This window comes from Numenius arquata, chromosome 1, assembly GCF_964106895.1.
Source record: "Numenius arquata chromosome 1, bNumArq3.hap1.1, whole genome shotgun sequence".
Lineage (NCBI taxonomy): Eukaryota > Metazoa > Chordata > Aves > Charadriiformes > Scolopacidae > Numenius > Numenius arquata.
The window spans coordinates 74,585,592-74,613,469 of record NC_133576.1 but is presented as its reverse complement, the minus strand read 5'-3'; the positions used below and the strand labels follow the sequence as shown (position 1 = coordinate 74,613,469).

General features: G+C 37.5%; 1 protein-coding gene across 2 annotated transcripts; it reads left to right on the top strand.

The window, feature by feature from the left end:
• The first annotated feature begins 392 nt into the window (after positions 1-392).
• Positions 393-25,187, top strand: CDC16 (cell division cycle 16). 2 transcript variants are annotated; one of them, XM_074168944.1, is made up of 18 exons: positions 393-590; positions 2,787-2,841; positions 3,797-3,894; positions 4,420-4,458; positions 5,195-5,335; positions 7,282-7,441; positions 8,105-8,199; positions 8,869-9,002; positions 10,695-10,774; positions 12,338-12,387; positions 13,102-13,175; positions 14,962-15,087; positions 15,866-16,018; positions 16,622-16,685; positions 18,393-18,454; positions 20,565-20,700; positions 22,004-22,094; positions 23,230-25,187. In XM_074168944.1, the coding sequence occupies exons 1-18, from the start codon at positions 543-545 to the stop codon at positions 23,493-23,495; spliced, it is 1,872 nt and encodes a 623-aa protein (XP_074025045.1). In that variant the 5' UTR covers positions 393-542; the 3' UTR covers positions 23,496-25,187. The 2 variants fall into 2 exon arrangements, with proteins under 2 accessions (XP_074025045.1, XP_074025053.1); XM_074168952.1 differs by lacking the exon at positions 15,866-16,018 and having other exon boundaries at positions 399-590.
• Positions 25,188-27,878: the final 2,691 nt, after the last annotated feature.

Sequence of the window (27,878 nt, the reverse complement as noted above, 5' to 3'; positions counted from 1 at the left end):
GTTTTCAGTAGTAGAAGCTGACATGTTTCAAGTGATTTGCTAGTGGATAATGATTCCCCAACCTGTGTGATACCAGAAATGACTGGACGATGAAGGCCTCGTAGAAAACCTCCTGACACGCTGTCTGCCCTCGCTGCAAAGCCGTGAAGGAATATTTTCACCACAAGGCTGCAGTAGCCGAAGGGAGGGCCCCAGTCTCTATAGAGACCCTCACAGAGACAAACCTTCCCCTCAACGCTGCGGAGAAGTGCCTCAGAATAAACTTTTTGGGGGATGGTCTGTGGAGAAAAGTCAGAATTCCCCTCAGCTCCCCTCCCCGTCGGCCCCCAGCGCTGCCGGAACGACGCGCCCGGGTCGCTGTTTCCGGGAAGGAGGGCGGGAAGGGAGGACGGGAAGGAAGCGGGGCGGGTTTGAGCGCGGCACCGCCGGGCAGGGCGCCTGGCCGGGCGGGCGGCGGAGAGGCCATCGCTCCCGGCGCGGCGGGCTCGGCGCCTGGGCCGCCTCCCCTCCGTCTCACTTCACCTACCACCCCGGGCGGGAGGATGAACCTGGAGCGGCTGAGGAAGCGGGTGCGGCAGTACATCGACCAGGTGAGGCGCCGGGGGAGCGGCCATCGCTGCGGGAAGGGGGAGTTGCTGGGGAAGGGGCGGTTGGGTTGGGTTGGGTTTTCCCGCTCGGGGAAAAGCCCCTGACGGCCCGGCTCCCGGGGAGAAGGAAGGCTCGGAAGGTAGGCGCCAGCCTCTGTGGCCGAGGAGAAGGAGGTTAATTTTGAAATAATTCCCCGTTTCTCCCGGGAAAAGGAGGGCGCGGGGGTGGGCGAGGAGTGGAGCGGGCCGGGAGCGGCGCCGCTGCCGTCCCCGCGGGGAGCCGGCGGCCTGTGACCTCCTCGTAGCGTGACATGGAGGTGGCGGAGGGAGGCCGTGGCTTCTTCCTCGCCTGGAGGAGGAGGGAATCCCGCTGTGGGAGCGGCAGGGAAGGCGTGTTTGCAGGGTCCCTCCCTCGCCGGCGGTGCCGGTGGGGCCACGGTTACCCGGTGGTTATAGGCGCTGAGCCGCCACGCTGCAGGCTGCCATTCGGAAGGACAGGCTCGTTCGCCTTTGTTGATGGATCCGGCAATTATGTTGCTGCAGGGCAAACAACCAAACAACAACACCACCACCACCACACAAAAAAAAAAACAACAGGAGAAATGCATTCGTAAATTAGACTAAGCACAGCACGAAACCGTGCTGCTCTGTTTCTAGTTCAGAGATTTGGTAGTGGCATCACTAGTGAGAGAAACCCGTCCCTTCAATTAGCACCAACGTTTGGGCGTGTGGCTAGCAAGTCTGACCCAAAGGTTGGTTGGGGACCTAAGTTAATTTCGTGGATTTTATTGTTTTGTTTTGCTATGCTCAAATGAGTGAAACCAAGTTCGCTAAGCTGCTTTGCCACGCAGCTGTATAGATACCTGTGCAGTTCTGAGGAAGGGGCATCAGGAGAAACACGAGACTGCTGCTTTGTGTAATATAGACAGCTTATAGTACTGGAGAACTGCTCAACAGAAGTTGTATAGTGCCCTGTAGGCCTGGATTATGCCTTTCTTTTATGGTCTTGAAAGAGTTATTTAAACCTCAGTTCTTGTAGACAGCTTTTACATATGTGGGGTTTTGTTTTGGGATTGTTTTGTGGTGGTTTTTTTTTTGCCTTGGGAGCGCAGATTGAAACCATACTATTCTCTTGGCAAATTTGTTGGGCATTCTTAATCCCCATCAAGGAGGGATTGTGGGGAACACAGGATAGAAAAGACCACTTAGGTCATGGAGTGTAGAGCTTTGTGAGGACTAGAATACCATCAGTGTGTGTTTCGGAAAAGTCTGCCAAACCTCTACTCCAAAAGCATAAAACAGTCACTAAGATTGTAAACAAACTCCACAACTGTAATGTTGTGGGAAAGAGCAGAAGTGATCAAGGCTTTTCTAGTGTGGCAAGTCCTTGCAACGGCAGGCTATTTGTTAGATGTCCGGCAGATCCTGGGGAGCATACTACGCCTCATAGCATGGAGAAGGATAAAAAGGAACAGCAATAGCCCCTGCTGATCTTCTCAGAGAATAATCTCAACCAGTTCTATGAGGTTTTGCCTAGCACCCCAAATCTGATGGCAACTTTAGCTGAGTTAGTGGGATATACCTGCAAACTTGTGGTTGCATCTCTAGTTGCCACCAGTCTTCTCTATTTCACCCACTTCTGGGCTAGAGACTTAACAGTGAAACTGTGTATGGAAGCATAAGGGGAAATTCACATAGGGACTATGGTTTGTGTGAGGTTAAAGCATCTTCACTGGGGAATGAAAATTTATTAATCAGAGATGGTGCTGCTGAAGTTTTCTGAAGTAATTTATATGTCCATTTTTTAAACATAGTATTATCTTTCTTCTAAAATGTAGCATTTATTTTAGCTGGGGGAGTGGGTGGGGGGATTCTGGCTACTTTTTCAGTGATAGCAAATCAACTAATGACCTATTGCCATACTTAGGTAGTGCATACCTTTTGGTCAAAGGTATCTGCATTTTATTGAAAATAAACGAACGACCCTGCCTCAAGTTATCTTTTTATACCCTTTAGAAGTTACAGTACTGGTCTTTTTAAACTGTTTTTTGAACTTATAAAGATCTCAAATGTGAATCAATGTTCATTATAGACTACATGCATAAGATGTTAAATGTGAATGATGTACATAATATTTGAAAATAATCCAGGAAAGGTTACCCCAAATAAATACTAATTATTTCTATCATGCTTTTACAGCAGCAGTATCAAAGTGCTCTGTTTTGGGCAGACAAAGTAGCTTCACTGTCTCATGGTAAGTAGTTAATTTTACATTGTTTTTTATTAAATTCTTTCTGATAACATTCTGTTTTGATTTCGTTGGGTTTTTTAAGCTGTGTGGCTAAATGTTGAAGTTTTGAGTTTGGTGTGAGTGCTTTTCTGTGATCTTTGGCATGCAATTTTTCCAAGTAGAGCAGGGCCAATCTTCCTTCCCTTTTGAACTTTGAGTTAAAATTAATGTCTGGCCAGATTTTAAGGTTTGCAATCCTAGAGAAACAAAAAAAAAGTCATTAAAAAAAAAAGAGCTACAAGAGATGACAGTGCTTTCCTGCAGGATTCAGTGGTGCTCTGGGTGAGAAGCAGAATGCAGCTTTACCTAGTGAGTTGATGCTGGTAGTCTATGTCTGTCTACAGGCATGGACCAAGTGTAAAGTGGTCCATTTACACCTCTTAAAATGATTGTAGGGACTCGATGCCACAAAAGCTTTTGTTGCCAATAAAGTAGGAGAGTACTAAGCTGTGCTTCTGCAATCATAACTTCAAGCTGCAAAAGTCTAATGCTTTCACTTTTGCTGTTGTTAGGTTCCCACCGATCTTTTTTGAGACATGCAATGCTGAGTTGTTTTTTTCTGCCCTGTGTCCAAGGGCAGGGTAACCTACAATTGCTACTTTTTTTTTTTTTTAAGATCTGTATCACTGTTGTCTCCTTCTCATGGCACACCTCTAGTATGAGATTTTTTTGTATTCACTGTCCAATGTGCTCTGTCTTCAAAGTTAAAATCTGATTATTTTTTCATTTTAATGTTTCACTGGTAAATATTATAAGTTGTTTATACATACATGTTAAAAAAAATTAAACTTTGTAACTCAATAGGATGCTAGAGTAGGGGAAAAATACTTTCCTAGTGAAGCAAAAGTGAATATTCTGTATAAAAGTGTTTAAAGGTATATTATAAATTAATGGCTTGTAATTTGTTCTTTTATTTTAGAGGAACCACAAGATATCTACTGGTTGGCCCAGTGTCTTTACCTAACAGCTCAGTATCATAGGGCAGCACATGCCCTTCGATCGCGTAAGTTGGATAAGGTAAGTCATTCTAGTCAAAGACTTACTACTGTTACTACACTTTTAAACTTCTGCTGCTAACCACAGTGACTTCTTCACCATCAGACGATAAGGTTTATGGGAAAAGTGATTAAAAAACCTTCATCGTGTAGTTATCTGAACCAAGTATAGCCCCGTGTTCTGTAGGCCAGGTTGAAACTGCTGTTCCCAGGTAGGATCACAGAAAAGAGAAGGGGTCCAAGGATGTAACTGCAGCAGTTAGGTGGAGTAACTGCAACAGAAGGTGGAGTGTCACTTCAGATGTTGTTGTTTAAATTGTCCTTCCACTCTGCTAATGAGTGATGAAGGCAAGAGTGGACCAAATGTCCTTTGAGAGTTTAATAGTAAAGTGTTACAGGCTTAGTCATTTTGGTCAGGAAAGGTTTTTGGAGGTGAAAAGGATGAAGAAGTCATACAACTGAAAAATGAGAGAGTGAAATGGATTCTAGCAGTGTAAGTAAACATGCTCTCTCTTTATAACGAATACGTGTGAAATTTCTCTTTCAGTTATATGAAGCATGTCGTTACCTTGCAGCCAGATGTCATGTAAGTACATGTTTTAACCTCTGCTGGAAACAAACCAAACTATATAAAAGATACATCTTGTGAAGATTAGGTGTCTGATAGGCAATGTAGATCTCTCTGTTCATTGGAACAACAGGTTTAAATTTTGTGACAGTTGATTTAATTCTTTAACTTTCAGTATGGTCACTGGAGTGTCCGTTGTGGTACTATTCTGAAGAAGTCCCACTGACCTTTTTTCCAGGAAAGAAACTACTCCTTTAATATTTTGTGGGGAAAAAATGTGAATAATTTTTGTGTCATGTTATGTCCTCATATTTGCATCTTTAAAGAAGTATAAAATGCGATACATAAATAATAAAATGCAGTGCTTTCAAAGGACAACTGATTTGGTAGGTTAAGTATAGAAATTTGAAATACAATAATGTGCTGCTTATAGAATAAGATCGTTGTATTTTATTAAAACTTTTATTAAGTATTTTTAGAAGCGTATCTGCTTCTGAGCTGATATGAATAATAGATTTTTTTTGTAGGTGTTAATTTTGGTTTTTTTTCCACATTATAGATGACTAGTAAAATAGTTGGCTGCAATTCTAAAATGACGCATGGCCAAATAAGAATATGTATGCATGAGAAAACCGCTGATAAGCTCTGGTTATTACAATTTATGCCTTTGAAATATGACAGTGTGTTTATTGGTGCTTTATGTACAGATGTTTCAAATCCCAACCTTGTTTTTTACATGCACATGTTTGGCTAGTATGCTGCAAAAGAACATCAACAGGCCCTGGATATTCTTGATATGGAAGAGCCAATCAACAAAAGACTTTTTGAAAAGTACTTGAAGGATGAAAGTGGATTGAAAGACTCGACCACGGACTGGGAGATGTCACAATCCTCTGTAAGTGACGTTTTTTTAAACAATTTTTTTATAACTTAGGAAAAAATGTATGAAGTCAGAAAGTAATTTTACAGCTGTATGAATCTGAAACTCTGTGTTTAAGCTTTTTTTTTTTTTAGATAACAATTTTCAAAAATGCTTTTTTTGGATATAACATAATTTTCAAAAATGTTCTCCTTTCAGTCAGAAGTGAGCTTGCCTATATGAAAATAACTTGGCTTGCTAAAATGAAGAGTACTTTTCAGCAGCTTCCCGTAAATTATTTGCAGGCACCTTGCAGGAAGTTCATGATCTAACATTGGTTTTTAGATACTTTTAGTTCTATGCTGCAATTTCACCCTTGACAATGTAAGCTAACACTTCTTTCAAATGGGCTGCAGATTCTTAGATAACAAAGCAACTTTTCTTCTCCTCCAGATATTTTTAATGAGATTTCCTTAATCACTCAAGTGTTGTTCTCAGTGTGATGTTTTTTGATTATGTTTGAAAATTATGTGACGTGAAGGTGAAGTTCTTGAAGCTCAGTGGAAAAAATTCTCTATAGGCACACAATTAAAAGGGATCGGTACCACGTGTAGGCTGAAGAGTCTGTGAAGAGTCTTTACTTTCGGAGTTATCAATTGAAGTTTATGAGCTGAAGCTACAGTGAAGATGATTGGCAGATGGTATTTTTCCTGTAAGACTGAAGTAGCAAAATGGGTTAAATCATCAATGTGAATTTATTTCAAATGCTGGTATTAATGGGCTTAAGGGAGAAGTGGGTCAGACTGAGTTACTGCTGTGCACCTTAATGGGAGTATTTAAGCTACCACTGCTGGCAAAGGAAGAAGTCCTCAGCTTTGGGCGTTCATTCTTCCTTCCTGTTTGATCGTACTCTGGCCCAAGTGTTTTGAGTGGCTGATTATTGAACTAAATTGGGAAATTATTTTGACTGAAAAATAATCCAGCCAAAAAACTCAACTTCCATCTGTCCTTACCTTCACAAATGCTTGTGATAATGTAGTTCACGAATGTGAGGCTGGCTTTGGTTTGCCAAAGGAGAAGACTACTGAAGTGGGTATTGCTAAGAGACATTGTAATCAAATTCCTCTCTAGGAATGTAGCCCTTTCAAACTTATTTCATTAGTTTGCACAGTTAACTAGTTCCGGAGTAAGAGGGACTGGCCTGTGAGCTGGTAACAGTGTCACCACTTTAGCAGCCCCCTGACATTTATTAGTTATTAATGCAGCTATACCGTTTCTAGCGTGTGGACTCCCGAGAGAGTTGGTCTGTCTGGTTAGTCTGATGGCATAGATACGTAACGTGTACGCTTGCTGCAAGTAACTTGCTGAGACTTCTCTGGTCTTCTGACTGAATCGAACACCCATCTAGAGAGTTTTGAAAGAGCATGTTAATTATTAGACGTCTTAGCACAACTTTAACTATGATAGTAATGATCTTTCACTACTATTTCTGAAACATCTATGTTTTGAGTTGAAAAGGACATATTTTTCTGCTCAAAGTAGTTGCATCCATTGATTTGGCCTTTTTCATCTTCACTGCAGTCATTCTTATCTTGCCTGAAATATGTGGTTTAATAGTCAACAAAGACGTGAATTGCCTTTTGAAGTGAAGATTTCCCTATATTGAATATGAATGGAATTTAGTATAAATAGCTTACAACTCAGTATCAAAGAGCTGGATGCCGGAAGTAGAAAAGATGAACTCTATCCTGCCTCTACTTAATTCAAGCGTGTATTTGTTTGGCAGTAGATAACCTGACAGAGCATTCATTTTATTTTTTAAGAGAGTAGAGACAATATTTATTTAAAGATAGCACTAGAAACCCAGGTTCCATCATATATGAAATGCTTTTTACTTTTCAGGGAGCCCATTTGATTTGTGCTCAAAACCAAATTGCAAACATTGATTCAGTCTTTGACCTCCAGCCCTGCTTTTCCACCAGATCAAGAGCTCTATATGCCTTTTGCGAGGGAAGATCTATGATGCTTTGGATAATAGAACCCTAGCAACATACAGCTACAAAGAGGCCCTGAAGCTTGATGTTTACTGCTTTGAAGCATTTGATCTTTTAACATCACACCATATGCTGACGGCACAAGAAGGTCTGGATAGCAGTATTTCTCAAATACAAGTAAAATTTAGCTGCTTTCTCAATACGCCTTTTTCCTGGATAAAAACTAAAGTAATACTACAAGTAACAGACTTTTAAAATTTTAAGAATAGAAAATGTATTAAATGAGTGAAAATTATAATCTGCTCAGATTTACATTTGAACTTTATTTTTCCTGCAGTGCTAAGAATTAAAAGAAACAAACTCAGCTGTCATGTCTGTTAGCTCTGGCAGCTCCCACGCTCTTTGCCCGGCCTAAACAATGTTTTTCCTGTGTTCTCAACTTCACAGGCTTTGAATCCACAAAACCCTACTAGTACTTGCTTAGTTATAATAGACGTCACTTAATACAGCATTCTGAGCAATAAAATGCTCAGAATAAAATTGGACATGTAGAGTAAATAAAAAATAGTGGTGTGTTATGTCATCTTTATTATATTTTATTTAAAAGAGTAGAAGGAAAAATTACTAATTCAATCATTAATTTCTGTAATTGGTAGTAGTATCTGTTTTTAGTGTGTATGTACTGTTTTCTTCCTTGTAATATTCGGATGAGCATCATAAAATTATTTGCAACTTTAAGTTCTTACAATGTTGGATCTTGCTATTTCTTCTGTAATATGACCACTTCAATTTTTTTTTTTAATTCAAATAGAAAAAGAACTTCTTGAATCTCTACCTCTTAGTAGACAATGTACAGAAGAAGAACAAGAATTGCTTCACTTTTTATTTGAGAATAAATTGAAAAAGGTAAACCTGCAAACTTACTAAAAAGCTGGAGAATTGATTGAAAATCTTGACTTAAGGTGTAAATTTTCTTGGATTCCATTTATTCTGTACATTGGACTAAATAAGGCCTTTGTAGTTTTGGTTATTTTGAAATTGATGATGCAGTAGACAGCACTTAATGGGGTAGTATAATAGTTTTGTGTAAGCTTATTTTCTGGTATGGTGACAACTTGAAATTCAGGTTTTTTTATTATTATTTTAAAACTTTATTTCTTGAGAAACTTCTAGGTGGGGAAAAAGAACATTAATAATGTAGGTAAAATGTCAGTTACCTGAAAATACTAGGGTATAACAACATTACTCCAGACTATTTTTTCCTGAGATAACATGAGAGCACTGAAAGCCAACTATCTAGTGCTCAGTACTCATTTTTACAGCCTACACTGAAGATATTGACACTGGCAAGCATATTTCACGTACTGAATGAGCTTTTAAGTACATTATAAAGAACCATTTTACCAAATATGTGTTGTATGGACTTTCAGTGTAAAACTAAGAATTTTAAGAAGCTTAATGCTGCTTAACTATTCTTCTAGAATGAAAACTATTAATATCCATATAATACTGTATTATATATAATTACCATTTGATGTTAGATTGGATTCAGATGTTGTTTCTTTTCTCTTCCAGTACAATAAACCCAGTGAAACACTGATTCCTGAATCAGTAGATGGTCTTCAGGAAAACCTGGATGTGGTAGTATCCTTAGCTGAAAGGCATTATTATAACTGTGATTTCAAAATGTGTTACAAGCTCACTTCTGTGTAAGTAGACAAAGCACCTTTAAGGGGTTTTTCACATATGGTGTAGTATAATAGTTATGGCTGGACTTACAGTGAATATCGTTGTTCAATGCATTGACATACCTGAAACTTCGTATCAAATTGTTATGTATTTAAAATGTGTAGTTTGAGTCTAGCAAGACACATTATTTCTATGGTATGTAGGAGAAGTATCCAAAGCAAAACTCCAGTTAATCAGCACTGTGCAGCACTACCCTTCATCCAGCCTCTTCCTTACTCTGGTGCCTTCAGTTTTGTGTCTTGGGTACCTACTTATTGTTTGGCCTTTGGAACAAACAGGTTTGGATCAGTTGGTTAGTTAGGAAGTATAATTTCTCTGGCCGATTAATAGTTATGTTAATTTTGATGTGCCAAGTATCGTGTTTCAGTTGTTACTTAGGTCAGGGATACGCTGCTGCTTGGTTGTCAGATCAGTCAGAACAACAACATGGATCGCTTCTCAACTACTGTAGATGTGAACACGTGGTTGTGGAGCTATTTTTTTCTGCTGGCGTGACAACTACCTTTTTAAGAAACTGTATTTTTGTGTATGTGCTGCATAGTCTCAGAATATTAGTAGTATAAAATAGAAGGGGTTTTGTTTTGGTTTTTGTACAGCTTTCTCTTAGCTGAAGCAAGCCATCACTGTGTAGAATATCCCATGGAACCGAGTACAGGCAAGATTTTTGGGAAGGCTGTAGAGAATGCTGACAGGGTGAATTTCAACGTCTGAGTAAAATCATGAGTCTGTTGAAATAAATTACTCCAATTAAGTCAATAAAATTACATTATCGCATCTTTGTTTCAAGAAACTAAATTGCCACACCTTGTCTAGAAGAAAGTGGTAGGAGTAAACGTCTGCTAAGGAGAAGACTATCACAGATGCTAGAACTTGGATATGAGGGTCTGAGAAGTCCATATAACTTCAAAGTTTTAGACTCTCTTCAAGAGAGCATGTAATATACTTGTTTATATGTTCTTTTATACTTTTAATTGGAAATACTTTGAACTATTTAAAAATGTCAACTAAACTTTTAACTATTTCAAGGTGTACTTCTCTGAGAATGGATTCAAAATATTATACTTCTGATTTAAGAGATTCTGTGAATAGATTTGAAGACATCTTTTTTTTTTTTTTTTTTCCCCTCTGGTTAGTTTACCAAATGCCAATGCTTAGAAAAAGGGCACATGCCTAGAAGCCATGTCCTGCATGCAGTTTGTTGTCTGTGAGACCTATCTTCCATTTCTAAACACCACAGGAAATTAAAATTTTAAACTCAACTAAATGTTTCCTAAGGCATACTTAGTGTTAAACTGAGAGCTATTGCTTGAAAGTTGCTGTCAAACATATAGAAAAGATGAACAGAAATGTTGCTTGCTGTTTCCTGGTTAAATCTGAAGGGACTTGCAAAGAAGTGTGCATTATATTCTCTCTTTCTAGTTGTATATTCAGCTTGCAAGAATTTTCTGTTAATGTAAATTAATAGTTGTTTTTCTGGTCTTAAGATAGACTTTATTATGCTGATAATAGTTACCTTCTAGTCACAAATAGTTTTCCAGTGCCTAAAGTGGTAATTAACTGGAACATTACACACTATAAAAGCAGCTCACTTATAACACATTAAAATTTTTGAAATGTGTGTTGCAGATTTTTTTTTATTTATTTATTTTTAGAGTGATGGAAAAAGATCCTTTCCATGCAAACTGTTTACCTGTGCATATAGGGACGCTTGTGGAGCTTAATAAAGCAAATGGTAAGAAACACGATATTTAATACGAATCAAAAGAAGATTGTAAAGCTTCAATTTAAAAAAAGAATTAAGGATGCAAATTAACGCCCTAATATACCGTTTTTAAAATTACATGTATTTTTCCTCCTACCCGCAGTTTCAAGAAAACAGTGTTAATTGGCAAAGAAGGGAGTATGAGAGCTGGCAGCGGGGCAGGGGAAGTAGCTGTGCAAAGAGTCTTTATGCATTCATGTTCGTGAGTGGCACTGTCTTTTAACCACTAGGCAATGTAGCCAGACAGTTGGTGAGCTACACTGCTTCATTTCTGTTTGATTTCTGGTTTGAGGTGATCTTCCTAGAGTATCTAGGTGTACTTTTTCTGCTCAAATTTAATCGAGAAGGAACTCTTCAGCAGTGTGTATGTTCAGGTGGACATGCTTTTTCCATAATAGAAAAAAATCTGGACTCTCCTTGCCTTTCCTGTTGTGAAGGCCTCTTTTTAGTTCAAACAAGTTAATAATCATGCAGCACCTTAGTTGGAATTACAAGAATAGCTTACTTGCAGCTGGTATGGCTTTTTCTCATTTCAGACTGCATATAAACATCCAAAGCAAGTGAGGAGCTTGAATGTCTTTAAAACCAATTGGAAAATAGAATAAGGAGCTCATATGATTTGCAGTCTCTTGAAGAATGATGCATTGTATGTACGCAAATAGGTCATTAGGTGTATTAGTACTTCTCAGTGTTTAGTAAATGTCCTTTTCAATTGCTTTACAGTTAACTACATCTGAGTCTACTACTTCTGTCTTGAGAAGCATTTTGTAAATAAGTTGGTATTTTGTAAGCCAGTTTTCCTATTTGATTTTTCTGAAGCCAAGAATTGGTGCAAAGTACTCCAGGACAAACTCATCAATTTAGGAGCACTGTACTCTGAAGAAATAGGAATTTTATGTACTGTAATGCTATTTCTTTTGAAATTGCATAGGCAATAGAATTGTTATCCTGTATCTGATTACTTCTGCTGTAGTTAGAAAATCCGTAGGAAGTTATTCTAATAACTAGAATTATTATTAGAAAAGTAATCACTTAAATTATTGTATTATTTGGAATAATTCTATTTGCTTTTCTCCTATTTTCAACATATTAATGCACAGGAAATTGATCTAGCCAGTATGTTTTACCTTTCAGGTGTAGGAACTTCAATAGTGTTTTACCTTGACAAGATACATTCAAGTGTAATACTACAGGCGTTTATTTTACTGTATGTTAATGACCTAAGTTGTTACAGAATTCTTTAAGAGGTGGGATGTATAGCTGCTTATTTATGTGCTGTGAAGACTTATGGGTTGTTTGGGTTTGGAGGTTTTTGTTTTTGTTTTTTTTTTTTTTTAGTTAATTGCAAAATCAAAACTATTTTGAGGCAATTTGAAGGATTACCACTAAACAGAAAATATCACTTGTCACAAGTTTATCACTCGTGCAGTAATAACATTAGATGTTCTGGATATTTTGTATAGAAGGCCAAAGGACTTGAAACACCTTAATGTTTTAGCACATTTTCTTTTCTTGTTTCTTCCCACTATGTAGAGCTTTTCTACCTTTCTCACAAACTGGTGGACTTGTACCCAAATAATCCTGTAAGTTGTTCTAAGCCTTCATTACTAGGTATTTTTTTCTAGGTGAAAGCATATAAAAGTTGTAATGTAATAGTCAGTTTGAGCAACAGAATTCAAAATCTGTTTCTGGATGGAGCTAATACAAATGGTTTGCTCCTCTTATTTTCTATGCATTGTAATTTTCTTGTACCAAGGTTCTTTTTTTAAAACCAAGTACCTGTAAAATATATTCAGTGTGAGGTATTCAATGTGAGGTGTTCACTTTGAATAATAATTTAAAACAAATGCTACAGTAATAAATGTATATGCCTCTCTGGGCAACCTTTTCCAATGTTTGATCACCTTCACGGTGAAAACTGTTTTCCTTTGACTCGGTCTGAATTTCCCATGTTGCAACTTGTACCCGTTGCCTCCCGTCCTGTCGCTGCTCCTCGGAGAAGAGTCTGGGCTTGTGTTCTGTGTTCCGTACCATTAGATAATTGAAGACAGCAATAAGCTTTCCGCTTAGCACTTTCTTCATAAGGCTGAACAAACCCAATTAAGAGACGTACATGCTAGCAGTTCTAGCTTGTCTGCAATATCAAATAATTTGAAAAGCTGACTGTGATTTCAGTGAAAATGTTCCTAGCTTCTCTAATTAGAACCTATTTCTCTGTTTTGCATCACCTCTGGGGATGTTTCACTAAAATCAGTGTGATATATCTAATAATGTTCTGTTTTGATTTTAATGTGTAGGTGTCATGGTTTGCAGTAGGATGCTACTATCTCATGGTTGGCCACAAAAATGAACATGCCAGAAGGTATCTCAGGTAAAACTTCTTTTTTTCTGGTTTTCCTTAGTCAATCTGTTGATCACTCGCTAAATAAATATTTGATGTTCATGGTTTTTTGTAAGCTCATAAAGTAAACAGAAGTCTTGGTAAACTGGTTACTACGAAAATATTCCTTTTGTTGATACCTTTTTTTTGGTATACCAATTTAGACCTCAGCCTTGTAGATACTTTAAAAATTACATACAGACTTATGTGGAATGTCTTCAGGCAGTCACCTTCCTGTGATGAGCAGGTGTAGTCCCTGCGTTCGCTCATGCTGCCAAGCTAACTACAGCTAGGCAATCAAGCCTCGGTTCTGAGCTTAAGGACACTCAGGCATTCTCCCAGGTTCAGGCTTCATGTCTTTAAGGGAAGGGTTAGGCAGAAAATTCTGATATTTGGCGGTTTAGCTCTTTCTGTGCACAAGCAACCTTGGACTTCTTAGGTTGGTCAGTCAGTCCAGTGCTCTTTCCTGTAGGTCGTCTGTACGTGTATTGTTTATCAGCACTGGGGAGCAGGACCTTGCTGTGAAGTAGGGCTGTAAGCCTAAACTGAGAAAGCCTAAATCAACCTGTAAGGCCTTAATTTTTCTTTGGGACCTTTATAGACAAGATACATAAAGATGGGCTAGTAATTTAGACTGTTTAAATGCCTGTTAATGATGAGTAAGCTATTTAAATTCCTGGCAAGTACCAGTGTGAAATTCTTCCAGAAACTGTCGTGAGTGACGTAGGTGGTTTTAGTGGTGAAATAAAAAACATCTTTATTAAATCTGCAAGCATCCCTAGCCTGGAAGGGTCTATAGATGTGTAAGGGAAAAAAAAAAAAAATCCACATTCCGGGTAGTTCTGGTAAAGAGTCTGGTAAAAAAGGTCTAGTGGAAGTGATGTAGTAACAAGGTGCTACAAGGCTAGGGACAACTGTGGGCTAGGCACTAGTTTTTAGAAAAGGATCTGGAGATACCATGGATAAAAACACAAGCTCCTGTATCATTGTTTTGGAGTCACAGGACGTCACGCTGGGTCATGCTGAACAGGTTAGAAGGCACAGCTGGGCAGTGCCCAGTAGCATGAAGGGAAATACCATTCTGGCTGCTCCAGAAGGAGCTGTCTGCATCCTTCCCATCTTTCAAAAGGGCTTACCTCATCTCAGCACCCATGAGGAAAACAACGTTTGTGGTAGAACATAATCCATCTTTTATAATAGTAACAATGCTGTGTTTTAATGTGTGGCTGTTGACAAGTCAGCATGTGTGGAGAACTCAAGATGGATGTGAGACATTTGAATTTAATTCAAGAGAAGGCAAATAAATACCCTTGTCTTCATTAAGGCTAGTACAATTATATGGGAAAATTTCAACACACAGTTCAATCTAAAAGTTCATTTGGTATTTTGGTATCCTGCTTGTGAAACTTATGTTTGCTGGAATATATTTATGTTGAAATGTATAGCTACAATGTTGTAATACATTATGAGTCACTACTAACTTTTTCTGTAATTTGGCCAGTTCACCTATTATATCATTAGTCATGTTCAGTAATATAAAATAATTCCTGCTGTCCGTGAACATTAATAGAAATAATACAGTGAATTCTTGAAAATGTGTGTTACTTTAAAGTGCGAAATTGTTGAACTTTTAAACTTTGTTTGCCACTGGTCATTAAAGAAGAGTATCTTAATAGATACCTAATTATGTGGCATAGCATTGCTATGTAAGTAGCCATCTGAAGCAGAAGAAATTTAATTTTGGATGTGTTTGTTTGTGACCTGCTCTTGTTTTTAGCAAAGCTACTACACTTGAGAGAACCTATGGACCTGCATGGATAGCATACGGGCATTCATTTGCAGTTGAGAGTGAGCATGACCAAGCAATGGCTGCATACTTCACAGCTGCACAGCTCATGAAAGGGTATGTCAAAAATGTCATATTCAGAAAAATTAAAATTAATCCATAATTAGTGTAGAATATTGACCTTTATCCCTTTAACCAGTAGGAATACGTTTGCAACAATTATCTAGTAGAGAACAAAGGAGGAAAATACCAAGTAATACCATCATCTGCATTTGACTGCATTATTTGTACTTGATTATTGTTGTGATTGATTTTTTTTTTTTTTTTTTTTTTTTAAAGTTCAAAAGTCAGGTTTATATTTAGGTAAACTGTTTTACCAGAAAGTTCTCTGAAATTTGTGAATCATGTTTGTCATACCAGGTCATAAACTGCTGTATAGTAATATCTTAAACAGCTGTTTGCTGCTGTGGAGAAGGTTGTAAAATGAGTAGTGGACTAATCATGTCATATTGTATATAAAACTGTTGTATTTGGTTGTAGTTCTTGGTAAATGTAATCCCTGTATTATTACTACTTCTATATTCTATTTGTAAGTGAAATGTAGGAAGGATAGTAGGGAAAATACAAACAAACAAACAAACACCAAACCCAGAACCAACTTAAGCACTGAGAAAATACGTGTAATTCCAGAGCAAGTTACAATTACGTACTGGAGTTCAATTTCTTGTCAATAACTAACAACGATATAAAGTCTTTTAAACTTCCCCTTAAGTTAATAGTCCATTTAAATCAGCTTTTTGCTTGGATGTACATAAACATATGCAAACACACTTGGCATTTCTTTATAGTTTGTGATGCCATTTCTGATAATTACATGATACTTTTTCTGTTACAGGTGTCATCTGCCGATGCTCTATATTGGACTGGAATATGGTTTGACCAACAACTCAAAGTTAGCTGAAAGGTTTTTCAGCCAAGCTTTAAGCATCGCACCTGAAGATCCTTTTGTTATGCATGAAGTTGGAGTGGTTGCATTTCAAAATGGAGAGTAAGCTTGCAAAATGAGATTAAATAAGATCTTAAACATGGATTATTCTGAAGTTTAATGCACCGATATATCTACTAAAGTGCTTATATTGAGTTATAGAATACAAAGTTTCTTTTGGTTCTAGTTAGATGGTGTTTACCCTAAACCCTTGCTTTCTATGTTGTTCTTCCTTGCTTAAGATTGAATGAGGAAAGAATTTAATGCTTGAGGAACATGCAGAGATCAATTGTTACGTTGTGTGTGCCTGCCCTTGGGTAGTTACATGCCTTGAAAAAGCATCTGTCTCCAAACACAAGTGCAGACATGCTATATTGTCAGTTCAGGAGGTTCCAGATATATTCTGAGAAATCCTAACAGATATAAGAACTGTTCAGTGAATGTTCTTTGTTTGCTTCTGATTTTTTAAACTTAGTCTTGTTAGCTCTTAGGAGCACATGCAAAATATAGCCAAATGTAAATTACTGGGTTTTACAGCTAATTTCACTCATATTTTATAATGACATCATTATTTTATAATGTCAAAAAACCTGGTTTTCTCATACTGCTAATGAAAACTAATGAAACTAATTTACTTTTCTTTCCCCTCACCCTGCCAATTCTTAGCTGGAAAACTGCAGAAAAGTGGTTTCTTGATGCACTGGAAAAAATCAAAGCTATTGGAAATGAGGTATTTTTCCTAACACACACGATCATAGATTTGTAAAACTCCAGGAAATTCTCTAATATCTTCTGACAAAATATGCTTATTTTAAGGTAGAAGCAATACAATATAAATCTGACTTCAAAACTTGGGCCATCTATTTGTAATTGTGTATGTCGGGTTTTTAGATGAGAATCATCACACATTTTCTTCGAGGCTACAGGAAAAGGCAAAAAGTATGTTTCTGTATGAAATGAAAATAATCCTTGACTGGAGAGTGGAATCCAGGTCTCATTCTCAGCCTTGGGTCTTAGTAGACCAATGGTTCTTGGCTTGAGGATGGAACTGGGTACACATGTGAAAGTAGTTTCTGCCACCTTAAGTGTTAACCATTTCTTGAATGACTTGTTTTTTTGTTTGGACATAATCCTGTAGGCTTGGATTTGTTTTCTTTCTACCAGATAGAGCCACTGTGTAGGAATGGGCCCAGGGGTGCTTAATTAACTTCCTGAAAGTAATCACAATAATCCCTGGCAAAAAGTTTGTTAGGAAATGTGCCTGTAGTGCCAGAGCTTTTATGAATCAAAAGTCAGCCATTACAACCCTGATTCCTCAGATGCTGGAACACAAAAATGAGTTGTTTATTTATTTTATATGTGTGCCATCATCTTGTCTAAAGAAACACATTGTTGTAGAGTAACTTAAGATGACTTAATGCAAGTAGTATCACCTTGTGGCAGGCTTCTTTTGAATTTTATGATAGGTTTTCTTGATTTTTAGCTTAAATTTAGTTAATGATGACACCACTTCATGCTGCTATAATTGTTAACGCAGCGTCTCCTGTCAAGATAATGAAATTGCTTCTAGAGTGGAAAGCACTGAAAAAACTATAATCTTCATGTGGACAAGGCACACTTTTGCTGAAACACACGGCGTAGATACTAATTTATACACTCATCAATATATAAATAGGGTTGTTCTGTTGTAATTAAAGCTGTATTGTTGTTCATGCGATTGCTACAAACTTTGTAGATCAGGCTTAAATTTATGCATATGGCTAAATTCTTTTATGTGTGGCATTTTTCATGTTTATTGAGAAGTACTAAATATCAGCATATCTATAAACACTCAAATGGAAATGTAGAATTAGAGTGGGAAACACCAAAAATAGCTAGAGATACAGAGATAGCCTTATGTTGTTATACATCACAAATACATAATGCAGTCAAGTCCCAATGATTTTTAATTTCAGCAAAAAGTGGTTTTGGGATTTTGTTTGCTTAGAACGTCTTCTATGTGCCTCATAAATGAGCTAATTTATTTAGAGCAGATGAAGTATTGTGGAGAAGACAGCAAAAAGACCTTCAGTGCTCATGAGTATTTTACAAACATTTAATCTGGGGGCTCTTCAGTGCTCCTAGGCTGTGAGGCTGAATGTGATTTTTAAGTAGAAAACAAGCATTGTTTGGTTTGCATCCAAGTTTTACTATCACTGACCCTTTAAAAAAATCAATTGGGTTTGGGGAATGGACAAATTAGAAAAATGAGTTATTGAATAAATGTTTTGAGCTTAAATGTGTGTTTTGAAAAGAACTGAAAATGCTTGTGATGTTTTTCTCAGTCATGGATGAATTGCCTTGTTCATTGTATGTTTTGTTGGTTTTTTTTAAGTAGACAAAATTCAGTTACAGTCTGGGAAGCTACAGTTACTTGAATTGTTGCATTATTTTGCAGGTAACAGTTGATAAGTGGGAGCCTTTATTGAACAACTTAGGACATGTCTGCAGAAAGCTCAAGTAAGCGGAAAAGTACTGGAGTTATATTTATCTGGAATACCACACAAATGTTTTCTCTAGGCCTGCTTCTCATTTGTGTACCACATGAGAGCAGTACAGAAGCACTTTATAAGGACAAGATTCCCTAAATCAGCTTGTGAACATAAATACATTAATCACCCCTTATAACGGGTTTACTACATGCAAGTTAAAGTACTTAATGTGAAAGCCTTTCCTTAACTATTGATTTTTATTAGGTAGAAAGTTGTTCGTAGGCTTTTAGATCCTTGTATGGGTCTGAATTTTACCTGGCTGCTGTCCCAGTCCTGACATACTTGAATATGTCCACTGATTTAATTAACATAAAGGTGGTTTTGTGCCGATTAATTGCTTGGATCAGTGCTTATGTTTGGTTTTTTCCTTGAAGTGAAATATTCAGTGACATTAACACAGCAATAAAATACTGCTTTACGGTTTTTGAGAACACAACTATTTCATATTTCATTTCATATTTCCATTCTAGGAAGAGAAAAAGAAAGTGCAAAGTACATATGCAAGCTTTAACAATTTTAACATGGAGAAATGTTTTCTCATTAATTACCTTTATCTGATTTTAACTAGTGTTTTCTTTTGTTTAATCAGTACCATATCTGTTTTTTTAGTGTCATGGTTTTAATTGTCCAATTGGTGTATACTGTAATTTTTGTTTCAAAGCTGCTAATGAGAATTGTGATTATGGTAGATACAGGTTGTACTTCTGCTTTGGCTTTAGTAGTAATTGCTTTGTGCTTGAATTGCCAATTAGTCTTCATTTTCATTATGAAATACGGATGTATAATAGTTACCCCTTCTGCCAAGATCAAAGAAAAGGCACTGCTTCTGGAATCTATTCATGAGCCTAATTGCAGGGTTGGTGGTTTTTTTTTTTTCAAATACTTGTTTCAGTTATAATTCCTTTTGTCTTTTTTAATTTCTAGAATAAGTTAGTAACTGCTCACATCACACTTAGGGCAACTTGCACTGCATTATTTGTTCAAGTTCAGAAAGCCAACCTAATGTATTACTACATACTTGTAAACCATCTTTCAGGAAAACCAAGTTGAGAATTTAGGCAGCTGTACATATGTTTTGACAACTTAAAAAGTTCTGTAATTAATTTACTGTGTTCATAACACATGCTGTTGGTATTATGAAAAGACCTACTGGATATATGTCTACTCACCAGCATTATGTGGTCGAAATTTGAAAGCAGCATATTAAAATACAGTGGTAGTTAATTGGACTGGTAAATACTGTAAGTGAAAATAAAATTCAAATCATGGGAGAGTTTCCTGCAGCAAGCAAACAGTTGCATGATTTTTCTGCCTCAGTTGTTCCTTAATGCCCTCCAACAACTTCATGTGTTGCTGTTTGCGTAATTTCAGTGTAACTACAGACATTAAAATTTCTTATGAATAGACAGTTGCTATCTTTATGTCAAATGTGACAACTTAATTTCTCAGCGTAATACCATAATGTACATTTAATCCTTGTTTTATAAAATAACAGATGCAACAGACAGTCTAATTAATGGATAATTTTCAAAGAAAGGGTGGCTGGTATTTGAAAGAAATTATGGATATGCGTGAATGTTCTTTTCTGATAGAGATGGTAGCAAAATGGAAGTGACAAAAGTACTAGTGTATGAAGCACTTATAGGTTGTGAAATTTGTGCCCAGAGAGCTTTTCTCACTTTGAACAATGAGTGATTTAGTCTCGTACAGCTCCTTCTCTCCCCTGGGGAGGAAAATGAAAGCTACAGAAAGCAAGCTAATGTTACAATGAGCAGCATTAAACATCTAAAGCAATTTACCGTATCAAATTGCTAAGAGCATCTCCAAATGGGGCCTAGCTCTAGGCAGCTGTTGTGCTACATAAGGGGAACAGTGATTTCTCAATTATGTTGAGGAAGAAAATTGTCAATATCCATGAGCCTTTTGTGCATTCTATTATGTTCCGAGTATGAAGCAATAATTTTTAAGTTCTTGCAGGATCCTGTGCCACTGAGCTAAGGAAAATACCGATACAATAGTATTTAACCACCATTCACCCTGAAGCTTGCTAATAGATCATCTGTTTTTAACCCTAACAGGAAATACGAGGAAGCACTGGAATACCATCGCCAGGCTCTAGTATTAATTCCTCAAAATGCTTCTACTTACTCTGCCATTGGCTACATACATAGTCTAATGGGCAACTTCGAAAGCGCAATCGACTATTTTCATACGGTATGTAACTACCTTACGTCAAAGTGCTGGTCCCAGGTTCTGTTATTGCTGTTTTGGTTTTGGAACACAGAACCAGAATTTTATCCAGCCTCCAAATTAGTGTTTATTTTATAATTTTAAGGATATTTTTTAAAAAAAACCCTAAGTTTTCTGTTAATTAGGTAAAACCAGCCTCTTTGGGAGACTTAGTACTTGGATCCTTCTTTTTATAAATTGGTTGAATATTATAATTTTCATATACATTTTATGTACATAGGCTTCTCATGCAGCTGAAATGATTTAAAATACTTCCAACCTATGCCTTGAAGTAGAAATTTTACAGAAAGTGCAACATTTAAAGATAATGCTATTTTCTGTTGTCTCAGATTTATCTTTATTATATGATACTTATATATTATTATATAATATATAATTAGAGAGAGGTTATTATTGGAGATATATTATAATATATAATTAGAGAGCCGGAGAGAGACACTTTTTCAGGAAATGTAGTGACAGGACAAGGGGTAATGGTTTTAAATTGGAAGAGGGGAAATTTAGATTAGATACCAGAAAGAAATTCTTTACTGTGAGGTTGGTAAGACACTGGAACAGGTTGCCCAGGGAAGTTGTGGATGCCCCATCCCTGGAAGTGTTTAAGGCCAGGCTGGATGGGGCTTTGAGCAACCTGCTCTAGTGGGAGGTGTCCCTGCCCATGGCAGGGGGGGTGGAACTCGATGATCTTTAAGGTCCCTTCCAACTCTAACCATTCTATGATTCTATTATTGCAGGACAATGATGCTTGTATATTATTATTATTATTACAGGACAGTTTTAGTGATTTCACGTTTTCATGGAGCAACAGTGAATTTTCCTCAGTTGAATTTTCAGTATTCAAGTTGATTGGCTTGAATTTAGCTGTAGTTCTGTTTACCTAGAAGCTTGTACTACATACGTTTTGTTGTAATTACCTTAAGCATGCCTCAGTCTATTTTGTTACAGATTGTAGCTTAGCTACACAAAATTGACTTCCTCCCAGGTTTTATAATCATGATTTTAATACTATGTTATAGCTCATGATTTGTGAATGATTCTCTGTCTGTGTACATATCCTTTTTTTGTTTTGTTTTTGTGCTTTGCTTGCTTATTACTTCAGCCAGTTCATACCATGACATTATTTAAGTATTGCAGTGTTTTGCTCTACAGTGAAGACACTGATAGCATTGTCGAGCAACAAAACAACAAACTCGGAACCGTCGTGGATTTAAGATGTAAATGGTTTTATTTGCTACTGAATACTTTTTACTGTTTTTTTTATTAATAGGCCCTTGGTCTTAGGAGGGATGACACGTTTTCAGTCACGATGCTTGGACATTGCATAGAAATGTACATTGGTGATTCTGAAGCTTACATTGGTAAGTCTTGCACTTACATGACTCTCAAAGTCATCAAGTCCTTTGAGAGGAGTCTTTTTCCTGTATCAAGAAAGACTGTCTACCATTACCTTGTTAACTTATAAAGTAGAGTATGTTTTTGTTTGGTTTTTTGCTGTGGCTTTTTTTTTTTTTAATGGCTAAATGAGTCAGAATTTATCAGCAATTGCAGATGACCTCTGGTTTTTGTAAGCATCATGACAGTAAATTCTTACCAGTATAAAGAAAGGAAACTCTTGGAGGTGGTGATGGTTTCTTCTATAGAAAAAAAAATGGTTTTTGACAGCTTAGAAACCAAAGGGAATTGGGGAAAAAATAAACTAGAAATACAGAATTAGAAGATTCTAGGACTTTATTTCAGCTAATGCTGCTGTAGAGAAATCTGGGCAAGTCATTTTCACCATGTCAAAACTCTGCTCTTTGGAGACAGGATAAATTCCTCTGCCTCCAAAAATAGTGCTTTACATATGGTTAAAAAAAATAAAGTGCTTCATAATGATAATACATTATATTGTCATAGTTTGAAATATTCCATGAAAGCTTTCTGTCCCCTTACCCCCCAAAAAAAGCTTTATAGTGACATATTTCTGCTTCATTGAACTTAGTGATTTATCTGCAATGAACACAGTTGATGTCCTGTCAAGCACGTTAATGGGGCTGAAGCCAGTAAAAGCCATCTGTGCCCTATTGCTTTTCCTGCAGATTTTTTTAATGCAGTTGAAGCAGATGTTTCTTCTCAATGTTGTCTGGCTCTATATGTAGTTGGTTAACACATCTGGAAGAACCATGCAGCTGTGTGATATGCATTAATGCAAACCATGCAGTGTGAAGTTAAACAACAAATAAAAGCCTCTTAGAGAGTTGGGAAGGGAATTGGCAATTACTTCTCATAACAGACTTTTGAATCTGAGTTATAATTCTTATATTGTGCTTTTTTCACAAAGGAGGCTGCTGGATTTTTTCAGAACAACTTATTCAATTTTAGTCATTAAGCAGCAACAGCTCCCTGTTAGTCTGAAAGCAGAGAATCAGAGTAGCTTCTGGATGATAGTTTCTTTGAGATACATTTATGAGAGTGTTCACTTGGAATGAACTAATGGTTTGACTTTTTTCCTAGGAACAGAGATCAAAGACAAATTAAGATGTTATGACTTCGATGTACACACAATGAAGACATTAAAGAACATCATTTCACCTCCCTGGGATTTCAGAGAATTCGACATAGAAAGACAAACCCTGGATGAAAGTGGCATCGTAACATTAGAGACATCACATCAAAGGAAAAGTACAGATACTAGTCGCCCATTGGAAGAAACATTTGAGATTGAAATGAATGAAAGTGATATGATGTTAGAAACATCAATGTCGGACCACAGTACGTGACCATAAATGCCGGTAGAGAGCTCATTTTGTCTAAGTGTAATTTGTTTGTTTTAGCATTTTTGTTATGATGTTATACTTTCAAGAATTTGCTATTTTTATATGAAATCAAACGACTACTCTGTACTTAACACCGGAGAAATAATGTTTGCCTTAAGGATGATTAAAAAGTATACATGACGGACTGTTTCTAGAAAATTAATCATACATGATGAAGTAAAAAATAAATTCACTTTTTTTTAAAAACTGTTTACCGATCCATGTGTCTGTCATCAATAAGACTGTGAAGGTTTAAAAATAACACTTGACATGGAACTGTTAACAATGTTGTAAAATTGAATAGCCAGTCTAATGTGGTATTATTGTGGCTTCTGAGTTTTCATCCTGTCTGTGATGAATGCTTTTCTAGTAAATAGACCAAAAGAATCCATGAAGTTTTATACTTACTACTTACTAAATGTGTATTCTTTTAAGTAGCAATTTCAGTGGCTTTCCATCATTTGACATACATGAAATTGATGACAAAGCTTGAAATTGATGACAAAGCATGCTACTTTGTTATACTTTAATTAATTTCAGTTCTTTATCGTTATTCTATTATTGTATTACTGAAACGTCATTTAAGAACCATTTTTGGTAAGCTGACTAGACAACAAACTTGAAGGGTGTAAACATTAAGACAAATCAGCCTTACTTGCAATTAGTGTTACAATGAAGTTGTAAGCCACAGTGTGCTACTGTAGGGACCACAGTAATTCACTTTACACGTAGGTGTTTTGTCAATGCAAAGGATTAACTGAATAATACACATACACGGTTTTCACAAGTCTCTGAAGTGTGGTATTTTTAAATGTTGTTGGTTCTCTGAAAAATGAAGAAGTAAAGCGTATGCCTCTGAAACAGCAGCAGTGATTTGTCCATGCATTAAACAGGACAGGTCTGTTTGCCTTCTTAGCATGAGTGTTGAACATATTTTGTGTAAATTTTTCCCCTCCCTGCCTCCTCTCTTGTTGCCTTTTCCACATTTGTCACTGTGTGGGGCTTAAAATTAAAAACTTAATGCTACAAGCTGTCATAATACTTTCTTCTGTGACTTGCAGCTACGTTGGGGCATTTACTGTTAAAAATAATTTGCTAAAGTTTAGAAGGCCAGACTTTAGTGTGAAATACTTCAGAACTCAAGAACTAGCATTTTTTCTGTAGACAGATATTTCATGAAATACAAAAAACATTTTTGTTTTAGTCAGCAAAATAAAATCATTGGTCTAAAATGTAATTTCTGCACTGTATCTCAGTACATGTGTGTTAACATTTAAACATGTGTTTACAATTATACTTTTCACATAAAACATGTACGTTTGGTTGTGATATCATTTTCATCCACTTTATTGGGGTAAGGTGTAAAAAAACCTGACATATTAGTGCGATTCATGAAATATTTTCTAACCATTTTTTGGCACTTTATGTAGCTGAGAGGAGACAAGGGCTGAATCCAAGTACCTGTACTGAAACCTTGCTGTCTTTTTGCTTTTCAGCAGTCCTTCTTTTTTTGATTTAATACTTCTCTTTAAGGCAGACAAATGTTTACCTTTAATTTTGCCAATGAATGGGTATCAAAGGATAATCTTTTGAGTAATCTAATTTTGTATAGAGTTTTACATAAACTGGAAAATATAAACTACTACTTCTCATCCCACTTCATCTGTCTCATGGCTCGTTGAGTTCTCAGTGGTCGGATTCTGAGTCCTAAGGAGTATACACTTAGTAGACATCTCTATGTGGAAGCAATTGCTAGGTGGGAAGGCCTTTATCTGAGGATTTTTATTACCCAATCTGAGATAACTGCTAGTGAATCAAAATGCTAATATTCGTTTTTCCTCCGTTTTGCCGCCTTACTCGCTGCGCTGCTCAGACAGACCTTTTTGCCATGACTGATGTCATCTTCGTTCTTTGCCTCTTTTCCTGATAGCGCTCTCGTGAATCCCCATCTGGATCAGGGAGGCTTCATCGCATCAATGCAAGCCACATACATAGTTTGAATCCAGGGTACAGGCTGTTTTCCACATGTCTGTGCATTACTTGAACATGAACTCAAGTTCTAGACACAGCTGCACTTTAAAATTCAAGGGTATTGAGTGAGGAAAACCTCAGGGAAAAGTCTGTGTTTTAACAGCAGTTGCACACGCTCTCTGTTGAAATGTGGTTGGGTCCAGGAGATCCCCTTGCTTTCCTGTGAACACCAACATGGTATCATAGAGAAGTCTGCTTCTGTTCCAATGACAGTGGGACTTGTTCTGTGGCTTCACAGAGGAAACTACAGATGCCCACATTACCATTCCGTATGCTGGAACATGGATTGGAGTCTGTGTCCAGTGCAGAATTCAATACCAATCCCGTATTTTCTTAGACGTTAGAAAGTAAGGTGAATGAAAACATCTTACTTCCTAGTTCTAAAGCACTTCACCCAAACTTGCAAACTTGTCCTGAAAAACATGGGGCGAGCCATGAGTCTTAAGTGGAAAAGTCTTTATCCAAGCAGACTGTGGGAAAAATGAATCATTCAGGAAGTGTGCACATTTCCTGGCTGGCACCAGGTCTCTTTCCTTCAGCGTGGCTGGGTAAAAAGTTCATAGGGTTTTCTTTTCCTTTGGTATCTGGCAGTTTGCATGTGGTTCAGGTGACTTCTTATGTTAGAGGTAAACCAGAGATTTTTCCTGGGCGCACTAGAAGACTCTGGCCAGTTAAGACCCTACAAGGAATGGGTCTCAACAGCTGCTGTATTAGGCAAGTCTCATCCTTTAAAGGATCTTTTCGTAGCTATTTTTACATCTGCGCTTAGGTATCCTGGATGATTGTAGCCAAGAAGACCATCTCATGGATGAAGTGACAGCAAAGGTTTCTTGCTGCACACAGAGCAGCCAGGCAGCTATCACCACAGATTCTCAAAGAGCTGAACAACTTTTTCTCTACAATATTATCCATTTTTTTAATCCAGCATAGGTAAATCTAGTTTTCTGGTAAGACATAGCAATTTCTACATGGAAGTTGGCAAAGAAAGTCTTCTAGCAAATCAGGCCTTTTGTCTAATATCAAGCATGGATATAAAGCCTTGGGTTGGTTCTTTTTTTCTATGTTACAACTATTTTCATTGACAAAATAGTGTGGAAGATTGATAAAAGTTAGTATTTTTTCCTGCACTCTCCAGTTATGATCTGATGGTATGTCAGCTCCGGTAACAGTACTGGTTTGTAGTATTCCTGCCCTGCCCATAGGAATCTACTTACTCCTATGCTACTTCCTCAGTTGTGTTAATACAAATGTATTCTGTGGTTATGTTGTGAATCAAATCGGGGAACTGGTCCAGCATTTAAAAATCTTTTCTCTATCATCTGGTCAGTCCTCAGGTTCAAAGCCAGCAAACCGCTGCTGTGTTAGTGTCGTCAGTGGGGCAGAGTGGTAGGAGTGGGAAGAAACGGATGGAATAGCGAGAACAGGCATTGCTATAAAGGCAGCATATCATGGCACTGCGCTTTGGCAGGTATCTGCTTGAGGTTTTTTGGCTGGCTGTTGCTGTCCTTCATTTTATTGGCATTTAAAGTTACCTAGAAAGCACCATGTTTCTAGATTGTGAATGACTTTTCCTGGACATCAGAGGAATTCTTGAGCTGACTTGGCTTGGCTCCCAGCCCTTGAGGCAGCTACAATTAGGTTAGAGCTCACCCAGGAATTTCAAGAAACTTTTTGAATCTTGACATTGCAAAATGGGTCGATTGCAACCTAGGACTGAATAAGCCTTGATCCGATTGATGGGTCAGTACGTACTTCCAGACCAGCCACCTGGAAGACCAGTTTCCCCTGGGGGACTCAATTCAGGGACACTGCAGGAGAGAGATTATTCTGAAGCTGTATCGCTATATACTTCCCACGTTCTTCTCCTTATTCTGCTCATTACTGGTGCCCTTCCCAGGAACTTGCCACTGCCAGAGACTGGACTGTGGGACCGTCCGACTCTAAAACCATTCTACGTCCATATTTGATGTGTTTCTCTTATTCATTAAGATAAACCAGATGCCATCTACCAGTACTTCACAAAAGCAGAAGACCGTAAGATGTGAGGCTTTGTGGGAGGAAAACAGCAGTTGAATTTGGGGGAGCCAGTCAGAAAGGCAGGGAGACATCAGGCAGAAAAACTCTCAGGCCTTCTGCATGGTTTGGGAGGCTGAGGCTGGTGGTGACACAGCTCTTCCAGGCTGACAAGATGCTCCCCGCAGCCACAAGACTCATGAGCTGATGTAAGTAACTAGCAATGGCCTCTTCTCCCACCGTTTTCTCCCCAGGACCTGGCTAGCTTTCAGGCTCTGCATCCTAAGGCTCTGGGTGACGGTG

What these genes read in the sequence shown, in the direction of transcription:
- CDC16 (XM_074168944.1), top strand. Translation starts at nt 543, where the DNA reads ATGAACCTGGAGCGGCTGAGGAAGCGGGTGCGGCAGTACATCGACCAG. An exon ending in TCAAAGCTATTGGAAATGAG is followed by an intron (nt 16,686 to 18,392) that starts GTATTTTTCCTA and finishes ATTATTTTGCAG; the next exon opens with GTAACAGTTGATAAGTGGGA. An exon ending in CAATCGACTATTTTCATACG is followed by an intron (nt 20,701 to 22,003) that starts GTATGTAACTAC and finishes TTTTATTAATAG; the next exon opens with GCCCTTGGTCTTAGGAGGGA.